The sequence below is a fragment of the Bos indicus genome, chromosome 5 (assembly GCF_029378745.1).
Source record: "Bos indicus isolate NIAB-ARS_2022 breed Sahiwal x Tharparkar chromosome 5, NIAB-ARS_B.indTharparkar_mat_pri_1.0, whole genome shotgun sequence".
Taxonomy (NCBI): Eukaryota; Metazoa; Chordata; class Mammalia; order Artiodactyla; family Bovidae; genus Bos; species Bos indicus.
Window position 1 is genome coordinate 65560274 of NC_091764.1, and position 11209 is coordinate 65571482.

The window sequence follows — 11209 nt, forward strand, 5'->3', positions numbered from 1 at the left end:
AGTACTTAAAATTTATAATCCAACATGTACTTTGGCTTAAAAGGGAAATCCTTTACAAAATGCAAAAATTTAGGAAGTAAACTGTCCCTAATGTCAGATATTTGTTAATGATGGAGGACTAATTTCTTCCAATATAACTGATCCAGAAGAAGAGAATCAGTATGTATTTGTTTTTTAAAATTTGGAAAACCTAAAATAAAGGTGGATTATGAGACAAAAATTAGAATTTTAAATATGGAGAAACAAGACAAAGTCACTCTTCTCTCCTTCTATTGGGCATATTGTTTTGAATAACTCAGGGAAAGTATTTTCAGCAAAAAATACTAAGTTTAACCCAAATATTTAAAATTTATTTTGCTGAAACAATATTTATTAAGTGTTCAATATGTTTTTCTCTGTTTAAAAAGTGCACATTTTAAAATACCAGGTATAAGAATTAACTGTTAGTTTGGAAATAAATGTAAAAACTTCCATATATTTACTGAATATTGAAACTGGAAAACAAAACATTCTATGTAATTTATAGTTAAAGACCGATGTGAAGTACTTAAACCATAAGTAATTAGGTATGTTAATGAAATGCTCTTAATCCTTACTAAGGGCATATGTCATTTAATTATGGACTGAGCCCAGTTAAATGGCATTTTGATGTCATTGTAGAAATGACATTCAAAAATCCATGCCTTAAAACAGTATTTATATATCCTGTTTGGTTTTTTAAAATGGATTTTAGCAGTTTAATTTATTCCAGAAGGGAAACTTAAGTTGCTTTTAATAAGTTTTATAAGTCAATAGAATATATTTTTGAAATCTTATTTTCATTAGAATTGGCAGTGTAACTTCATGAATATGCATGAAAGGATGTACATATAATAGATTTTATGTTTTTTTTCCTTAAATAAGAACATTAACCATCTATACTTGTGTTTTCTACCTTTTGGAAGTGATACAAATACACGAAGCCAAAACTTGCAATTAAATCATTTTTATTGCTAAAAGTTAAATGACAAATGTTAGAAAAATTCACTATTGCTATATTATCACTAGCACTATTAAAGAGCTGAAGCAAAGTGGTACATATAATTTAGGGATTGCTGCTCCTCACAAAAGTTCATATTTGGAGGTGAACAAAAAGAATGGTCTTGCAATGATTAATACTATATAATATTTTAAACCAGAATCTTAAATCACTCTAACGACTTATTAGCTAATGTTATAATTGTATCATGTTACTTAGGTTCAAGTTCTTCCTCCAAAGAGTCATCAGAATAACATGGATTGAAGAGACTTTCGGACACTTGCCATCTCTTGCTGCTGCTGTTACATGAGAGAAGATATTAAACACTGGTTTAATTTTTAGATAAGTGTTAATACATATTTCAGCAAATAAAATATTTCAATGCTTACATTAATACTTTCTTTTACAGTTCTGAATAACAACTTACAGTTTCCATCATAATTTTTTTTTGCAACAAAGCCATTTCTTTTTTAAGTTCATTTTGTGCACCAGTAAGTAGATTTTCATGATTCTTCTCCAAGTCCTCCATACTCTAAAACACAAAAAGCTAGGTCAGTTACAAACCACCACTTTTCATCTCAGTTTCAAAACTTATGCAGTTAATTTTCAAAAGTAGGAACTTTTTAATATTCAACAATGCACATTATTTATCTCAAATAAAAATATTCTAATACATGAAAACCAAAATATCCACTAAAGGAACAGAAAATACCATCATAAATCAAATATTATTAAAGGAGTTACAACAGTGGTGTACCTTCTCACTGGAAGAAATAAACAAAAAATAACAAAATTTTATAAAAGGAATAGAAGCACAACTTGCTGTAGCTATGTAGTAGAAAATGGGGATTAATTCCAATTTAGTTGCCAAAAGAATAAGATTGAAAAGGTAAGGGAAAAGGAGTTAAAAGTATTCTAGGGCAAGCACATAAACAACAGCACCAAAGTGCAGAGTTCAGAGAAAGCAATTATGTGAAAGGGTGGAAGCAAAGGATGAATGTAGTAACTGAAGCATAAAAAAAGGATCATATTATTGGGGGGTGGGGGTAAATCTTGAATACCTAAGAATTCAGTATGAGAATCTACTGACAGTTTTTCAGGAGGGAAAAGATAATGTTTTCAGAAGACAGTATGGCAGACCCATGAAGGATGGGTTGGTAAACAGAAAAATCAGTTAAGAGTGTTTATAGTATAAGCAAAGAATAACAAGGTTCTGAACTAGGGCAGTAGCAGTGGTGAAGAATAAGGGAAATGGAGGTGTCAAATATAGTACTAAAGTTCCTACACCAAGTGATAATGTCCAGTGATAGCATTTAGCACTTATATAATGAATTCAGAATGGAAAATAGTTAAGAATTTAAAATGTGTAAGCAAAATGTTTTCCCCTTAAACTGAGAAAAAAATTATATTCTACTTCCACATATAAACTATATTTTATAAGAATGTATTATGTTAACAAATACAACAAACCTTTATGAACTGCTCATATAATTGTCTAATTGTTTTCAGTCTCTGGCTCTGAACAATTCTAGATTGTTGAAAAACCTTTTGTTGCTGTCGAAACAGATTCTGCAAATGTAAAAGAAAAAATTATGTAATAACTATTTGGATAAAATTTAGGAAAAAATAATTCTATGTTAAACTTAAAAGGAATAGTTTTTAAATCAGTATTTTTCAGATTTTATCTTAACATTTACTATGAGTTTAGATAATGTGTTCACCACTTACATACAATAATAATCCAGCTAGTCACTGAATAGGAAATCTCAACAGTGCTCAAAACATGTCTTAATTCTTCTTGAGTTCTACGTCAACACAGATGATCCTTCCAATATTGCTGATCTTTCAATTTCTTGGCCTGTTTTCAACCAATGGTTTTTGCCCTTCACCCTACTTTATCTATTACTTACATACTCATAACCTAGATTTTGTCATTATCAATAACTATAACCTCTACATAGTATTAATAGCAAACTTCATATTAACAAAGTGTTAGGTAGGAAGCAAATACCAACAGCTTTTATATATGGTATGTGCCTGTACTTATGGTTTACCATTCAGCAGAACCAAACTCACAGCCAGCAATAGGTAATGGAACCTGACTGAGTTCCATGAGTGTACTACAAGGCCAGGCTCTCCACTTCTACTTGAAACTTGGTTATAATAGATTAATTATAAAGCTACAAAGCTAAGCATAATACTAACAGCAAGTTTTTCTTCTTGTTCCTCAGCTTTCTGCATATCCATATCCCACTGCTGGAACAAAGTCAGAAACTGCTGAGAATATTCTTGGTTAAGCTTCTGCCTGTAAAACAATATTATTATATTTCATATCAACGTGGAACAACTATCAAAACAAAATTGATTTGATGTAATTATTCTATAATAAAAGAGAAAGTATCAAATTTCCAGATGTGAAATCAAGAAGTATGACTTATGCTGATTCCAGAAATATTTATTTTCCTAACCAACTAACAGAAAAACCCTCAAAATCCTCTCATGCACTTTAGCTCTTGAAAACTAGTGGAGTTTTATTATATATATACATTTTCCCAGAAAAGTCCATTTTATCTCCAAGCAATTTACTTTTCATTTTCTCCTACTGAATACAGGTTATGATATGATAGATTCACTGAAGTTACTATAGAAGATTTTCAAATAGAAATATTTCACTTAATTTTTCCCCATTTTGGTACAATGATTTTGTACAAAAGAACAGTTAATTCAGCTAAAATATACAAATTGTTTATAATATATAAGGTGATCATTTTATATATTGTTAAATAGTTAACTGTTATAAGATCAATGGTTTATATGACACTTTTATTCAGCTAGCGTATTTTTAAAATGAAAATAAATTACTTTTATTGTTTAAAAAAAGTCTCAATCATTATTTAAAAGGGGAAAGAGGTCACCTTTATTGATTTCTAGGAAATGTATTTCAAGTCTGTGAAGAAATAAAGTTATAGGACTAAAAGACTTAGAGGAAAATCAAATATAATTTTTACTAGAGATCCCAATAAATTGAAGATGATAATACTTCTCATAATTTGTACCCATGAGTAGTAAGGAATGATACAAATGTTGTGGCAGTGAAAAAAACCAACAACTTTACCTTTGCTCTTGTTGGATTTTCCAAACATTTTCAAGTTTCTGGTTACTGGTTTTGAGAGAAGCCTTGGTATACATTTCTAGTCTCTTTCTCTTGGCAAGAAGAGACTTGTTAATATCAGCTATAATGAAAATAGATATTCATTAAATTTAATGTGAAAGTATGTTATTTATTCCCACATATTCAAATAAATATGGATAAAGCTGGTTCAAGAATTTTGAAGATATTAAAAAAAAATACACATACTATCAAAAAGCATGATTAGTTGCTTGCTTTTTTTCCTGAGAAAAATTTTAGTTATTGGTATCTCAATTCTTATTTTCTTAACTAGAGATAATTTTAATTTAGAGATGACTAAAAAGAGCTAATAACTGAAGAAAAAGGTCTCAAGGACAGACTAATTTTTTCATAAGACACTAGACTAAATTTAGAACTCATTATATAAAACACAAAACTTTTTAAAAATCCTAAAAAGAATAAAAACAGTTAAAATGTTTTTAAAAACATAGTGATACTATTAAATATATTTTTTACTAAGAGAGACAAAGCATAGGAAAATCTTAATTTAAGTAGGTATCTAAATAAATTAATTCAGGAACTCTTTTAAATATGTCCATGGAGCTTTTTACAGGCCATTTTTTGCCAATAAGTACTGCATTTCATAAAAATTTTAATACTTCTAATAATTCTTTGCTAAGCACATGCATATGGATCTACTATCAATAGTCATTTTCATCAACCATGATGAGGTTACCTATACTATCAGATATTTGGTATTTCCAAGTGAAAGTGAAAGTCAGTCAGTCGTGTCCAACTCTATGCGGCCCTGTGGACTATACAGTCCATGGAATCATGGAATTCTCTAGGCCAGAATGCTGGAGTGGGTAGCCTTTCCCTTCTTCAGGGGATCTTCCCAACCCAAGGATCGAACCCAGGTCTCCTGCATGACAGGTGAATTCTTTACTAGCTGAGCCACAAGGGATTTCCAATATCCATCTCCAATAATACATTTATAAGGTCAAGTATTTTGCTACTACCAAATAAGGCAAAGCTTTAAAAAAATATTTGATTATATGAATGATCTATAGGGAAGAGCCAAATATTTATTCTTTTTTCAGAATACTATCCCCAATATAGTTAATGTAACTAATATTTGACATACAATTTAATGATTTTTTTATTTGATTATACATCTCTTTGGAGAAGGACATGGCAAACCACTCCAGTATCCTTGCCTAGAAAATCCCATGGACAGAGGAGCCTGGCGGGCTGCAGTCCATGGGGTCACAAGGAGTTGGGCGTGACTGAGCGACTAACACTTTCACATTTTCATACATCTCTTACTAGCAACACTGTCTTTAATTCTCAATTACATAGTTTGATAATGTAAAAATAACAAAGTTATTTTAAAGGTTTCAGTTTACACTGCATTTAGTAAAGAACACAAGAATGTCATAGAAAATAACAAAAGAGAGAAAATGAAAAACTGACACATATACAGATATGCGTGTGTTGGCATCACTTAGTCAATGAAAGTCATACAAAAAGGGATATTTTTCCCATCCATTTTTGTTCTAGAATTCCATAATCTATTAAACCCACACATGTATAAAGTAACAAGACCATTCCTAACCCATTGTTAGTACCATTCTCTTTTCATATCAACAAATGGAAAAGGTTAATAAGGAAATCTATGAAGCTGAATCACATATATCTGTGCAAAATCTTACATATAAGAACAAAGCATTAAAAAAGTCTTACAGTCCACTGATTATTATTTACTATTATACAAGTTATATGGTTTAAAACAATGTTGAACACATATATCTCCTAAAACATACCTCCAAATCTTTCCAGCATATTCTGTACTTCACCCCTATGAAAAAATTATATCAGAAAAGTTTTAAGGATCCATAAAATATTTATTGTTTTGGAAGGAATATCACATACCCAGTATTTTACATGCAATACTCTTGGGACAACCAAATAGATGGTTCTTAAAGTCTAACAGGTGAAAATTGTTTGACCATATTACCCCATATCTTCAACTGCTGCAGAAGTCCTTTTCTTCCCTTGTTTCTCAAGTGTTGGGGTCTTCTCTGCATGACAATAAAAAAAATATTTGAAATTAAGTGTGTATTTTGGTAATTTTTTAATGGTATATCTTAATTTTGAGGGTTTGTGCTTTTTTTAAGCTTTCTGCCAAGACAAGTTTTTAAAGCAGATTTATAAATGCAATACTTTCTCTGCAGGTTTGTTGTGTTGTTGTTTAGTTGCTAAGTCATGTCTGACTCTTGCCATCCCATGGACTGCAGCCTACCAGGCTCCTCTGCTCATGGTATTTTCCAGGCAAGACTTATGGAGTGGGCTGCCATTTCTTTCTCCAGGGGATCTTCTCCTGACCCAGAGATCAAGCCCTAGTCTCCTACATTGGCAGGCAGATTCTTCACCACTGAGCCACCAGGGGAAGCTGCCTCTATGTAGGTTGCTGCTGCTGCTGCTAAGTCGCTTCAGTCGTGTCCGACTCTGTGCGACCCCAGAGATGGCAGCCCACTAGGCTCCTCTGTCCCTGGGATTCTCCAGGCAAGAACACTGGAGTGAGTTGCCATTTCCTTCTCCAATGCATGAAAGTGAAAAGTGAAAGTGAAGTCGCTCAGTCGTGCGGGACTCTTAGCGACCCCATGGACTGCAGCCTACCAGGTTAGATGGAATTAAATCAGGATCCAAGACCATTTTATACGAACAATTTTGCAAGTCTTCCTGTGTTAATGTCATAATAATCTCTGTACTATTTATCAGACATCAGGTGAAAGATGCTATAGAAGCTTCACTAGCCCCCAAACAGAAACATGAAATACATGAAAATGCAGGACGTGGTCAGTAAACGTTAGGTTTACTGTACCTTCAATGGCATCCTCCTCTGAACCACTCAGATCTTTTTTGTCTTCTTGCTCAAATTCATAGGCTCTTATAGCCTGATCCCCCACGGATGGTTTTGCCAACTTCCCGGAATGTTTTCTTCCAGAGGGCACCATTTTTCAATGTTTTCTGATTTAAAAAACAAACAAACAAAAAAAACACGAAAAAAAACCCTTCTGAATCCAAAGACACTATTTACACAGACTGGCAAATTTCAAAATGAGAGATATCAACTAAGATAATTGAATTCCACTTTAGGATTCTCTTCATTTACTTTGTTGGAGCAAAAATTAACAAGATAATGACAGCACTGCCCCTGATCCCTGGGGTGCCTTAATGGACAGTTCTCCTCTGAGGATGGGGAGGGCGGCAGAATTCTAGATCCGCTTTTGCCAGCTTCTGGCTAAATAAATTGAGGCCCATCTAGATTTTGCATTTCAGTCACAGAGTGAAATCAGCGACTGACAGGATCAACCACGACCCCACCCCAAACTGCCAGCAACAGAAATACAAAATAAAATCCGCAGAAAAACACATCCAGTAAGAATTCCACGACCCAGGCCTCAAGGATCAGTGAAGGGGAGCCCTGAGTTAATCTAAATGGTTTTTGTGGATTAGCGGCGGGGGTGGGGGCGGGGGGGGGGGGGTGGGGAGGCGCGTGTGCGCGGAGACTAAAGCCCACCCTCTTCTCCTGCGGTCAACCTGTCCACCCGCCACGTTCAACCCAAGTTGCCCAACCTGGGCCTTCCCGCCCGCTCCCCGCCATTCACAGCTCTGCCCACTAAGAGCTTTAAGGCCTTCAAATTCCTGTCAGAGGCTCCCGGGAGAGCCAGCATGAAAATTTTACCTGGTCAAGAGTAGCCCCTGGCTCAGACTCCCACGCAGGATAAACGCTTCCCTCCTCACGCCCGAAAAACACCCCAATGGCCGAGGACCGCAGTTAATGTCTCCGGACAGGCGTACCCTCCACTCCTGCTGCCCAAGTACCTTACCTGAAGTGTTCACTTCGCAGCCGCGACAGTCCTCTGAGGAAACTCCGAATTCCGGCGGGAGAAAAGCCAGCCTCGCCTCCCAGGAGCGTCGCTGATTGGCTGGCTGGAAGGCGCATGCTTACAGTGGTCCCGGGGCTCCGCCCCCTCAGGTGACGAACTCTGTGAGGCTGCTGACCCTGAGTGCGTTCTGAGCGGCAATTTGTGGCTAGTAAAAATGAGGCGTGGCGCTTTCCAGTAGCTTTTTGTAATTTAAGTTAAAATTTTTCCGAATATTTTAATAAAATGGCGAAAGAACAAGTAAATTATGAAATGTGAAGCACATACGTCTTAATTTGCAAAGTAAAATTTTACCAGAACCCATTGAATCGTCTCAGGAAGTCCTTTCCATCCCACTCACACCCTCATTTTCTACTCAGAGGTTTTTTAAAAACTTACCTTAAATTCTGTGTGAATCATTGGACCCTCCCATTTTCTAAGTTTTCTTACCACATATATGTGCCCATAAACAACCCTTCTAGGTTTTGTTCGTGTTGCTGCTGCTGCTGCTAAGTCGCTTCAGTCGTGTCCGACTCTGTGCGACCCCAGAGATGGCAGCCCACCAGGCTCCCCTGTCCCTGGGATTCTCCAGGCAAGAACACTGGAGTGGGTTGCCATTTCCTTCTCCAGTGCATGAAAGTGAAAGTGAAGTCGTTCAGTCATGTCCGACTCTTAGCGACCCCATGGACTACAGCCTACCAGGCTCCTCCGTCCATGGGATTTTCCAGGCAAGAGGACTGGAGTGGGCTGCCATTGCCTTCTCCTTGTTCGTATTGGCATAGTACAAAAAATTGTACCATATTCTATAGTTTTCAGTCACTCGCTTTTTTACTTAACATTGTCACTAAGAGAATCTAGATGATTATACCTAACCAAAGTTCTTTCATTTTCACTGCTGCAATACCCCATTGTGCCTCTATTCCACAATTTATTAGTTTATTTTCTTGTCTGTGGACTTGTGGGTTGTTTTCAGACTACAGCCTATATAAACAATACTACTATGAATATTCTAATCTCCTGTGTATATGCTAAAGTTTTTACAGAGGATCTGGGTGTGAAGTTGTTTGGTAATAGGCTAGATGAAATAAGGCCAAAGTGGTTTCCAATTTATACTCCCACCAACAGAATGAGTTTCCATTGTTCAATGTACTCATCATCAGTTGGTATACTCAGATTTCTTAATTTTGCCATTCTCAGAGGTGTAAAATGATATTTCTTTAGGCTGTTCTTTTGTATTTCTCCAATCACTCATAAGATTAAGCTCTTGTTATGCTTATTGGCCATTTGCATTTCCTTTATCCTAAAATATCTATTTTAGTTTCCTGCTCATTTTTCAATTGGGTTATGTGTTTCCTATTGATTTGTAACTTTTTATATATTGGGTGAGTGTTAATAAACATTTGTGACTGCTTTCTGTATCTTTTATCCTGAAGCCATAAAAAAACAAAAGTTTGAAGGCTTTATTTTTCATTTTTAAGCCTTTATTCATATGGAATTTTTGTGCCTGACAGGTAGGATCCAATTACTTTGCCTCACTCCTCACTGTGGAAAACAGTTTACTGAATAGTGCATCCTTTCCCTCTAACAGCTACATCATCTGTCAAGTTTCCATATGTCCTTGAGTCCGCTTCTCTAGCCAGTTCCACTGGATCAGTTTGCCTATCTCTGTGCCATCATTCCAGCTTTATTAAAGGTTTGGCATCTAATAGGGTAAGTCACACCTAATTTTTTTCTTCAGGAGAATCCTGTGTATTCTTGAACTTTGCTTTTCAAGCACATTTTATAATCAGTTTTCCAAGTTCCAGGAAAAAACAAAACCAAACAACTTACTGGATTTTAATTGGAATGGCAATAAATCTATAGATCAATTTAGAGAGAACTGAATCTTTCTATTCTTGAATGTAGCATATTTTCCATTTATTTAGAACATCTTAATATAATTCAATAAAGTTAAATTTTTTTCTCTGTGCACAGTTTTGACTTTTATTGAATTTTTTATACATAACTTATTTGTCTCTATTTTGCTCTAATTGTTCAGTTGCTCAGTCGTGTCTGACTCTTTGCAACCCCGTGGACTGCAGCCTACCAAGCTTCCCTGTTTTTCACCATCTTCCAGAGCTTGCTCAAACTCATGTCCATTGAGTCACTGATGCCATCCAACCATCTCGTCCTCTGTCGTCCCCTTCTCCTCCTGCCTTCAGTATTTCCCAGCATCTAATATCCAACTGATTTCTGACATGGGTCTTATTTCTTTTAAAATCTGCATTTTAAAAGTTTATTTATCTGTTTATATACAACACTGTTCCAGAAAGGGATTAAGGTGGCTTAAAAGACTCCATAAAATACATGAAGGAATTAGTAATAGAAGAACCAGGAATGAAGCATATACAAAATGCATATACAATCCTACTCCTTTACTCTGGGTGAACCGACCACAGATTTGGCTCTAAGGTTTTTATCAGGCAGTCAGAAAAAGAAACTTAATTACATCATTTGCAGTATCCAAAAAAACAAAAATAAACCAATTACTCACGCAAAGCAGTGTTATTCCTAATATTAAGACAGAGAAAAATTTCTCTTGAGAGGGTTTATAAAGAGGTCAGTGAATGATGTAATTAATAATCAGTGTTCTCAGTAGCAACCTGATGGGAGACCAAAAATTAATTTCATAGGGTTCTTTCTTCAATACAGACTGATGGCATCACATCACATCAACTCTTTCTTTTTTCTTCAGGGAAAGCAATTTTATCATGACTCCATAGAAGTCCTGAAACCCTAAAATTCTATTCAACACTTTCTAAATAGGTGTGTTTATTCTTCTAGGCAGAGCAAACATAGTTTATAAAATGCACGCAAGTTAGGAATCATTTCTTTAGACAATTGAGAGAATTAGACTACAAATCATCCATGCTATTCAGATACTTAACGGTTTTTTCTTAACAGCCAAGCTTTTTTTTTTTTTTTCCCTCTGCAAAAGGAACATTTCTTGTTCCCATTTGGTGCCACGGCTTGGGTGAAGGTTTCAGAGTGGTTAAAAAGTTGCCTCCTGGCTGGAGGCAGTGGCTCTGGCAGAGATTTTGGGACCGGGGAAGGCAGAGGGGTCCCCCCAAGGCCACCAGATTCCGGAGATGC

At 35.5% G+C, this 11209-nt stretch overlaps 2 protein-coding genes across 4 annotated transcripts in view; one reads left to right on the plus strand and one right to left on the minus strand.

The window, feature by feature from the left end:
* Positions 1–1412, plus strand: part of CHPT1 (choline phosphotransferase 1) — a 29764-nt gene extending 28352 nt beyond the window's left edge. For both annotated transcript variants that reach the window (XR_011566658.1, XM_019959886.2), the window contains exon 9: positions 1238–1412. Coding sequence is in view for 1 of the 2 variants with exons in the window: in XM_019959886.2 (XP_019815445.2) it covers positions 1238–1282 (45 nt within the window). In the remaining variant the exon portion in view is untranslated. The remainder of the gene's footprint in view (positions 1–1237) is intronic.
* On the minus strand, positions 970–8123 carry SYCP3 (synaptonemal complex protein 3). Of its 2 annotated transcripts, XM_070789627.1 has the most exons (9): positions 8042–8123; positions 7033–7178; positions 6166–6229; positions 5972–6006; positions 4134–4251; positions 3224–3323; positions 2489–2587; positions 1446–1550; positions 970–1317 (listed from the first exon to the last, which is right to left on the minus strand). In XM_070789627.1, exons 2-9 carry the CDS (start codon positions 7163–7165, stop codon positions 1264–1266), a joined length of 708 nt encoding a protein of 235 aa, XP_070645728.1. In that variant the 5' UTR covers positions 7166–7178; positions 8042–8123; the 3' UTR covers positions 970–1263. The 2 variants fall into 2 exon arrangements, with proteins under 2 accessions (XP_070645728.1, XP_019816730.1); XM_019961171.2 differs by having other exon boundaries at positions 970–1550.
* Between the last annotated feature and the right edge of the window lie 3086 nt (positions 8124–11209).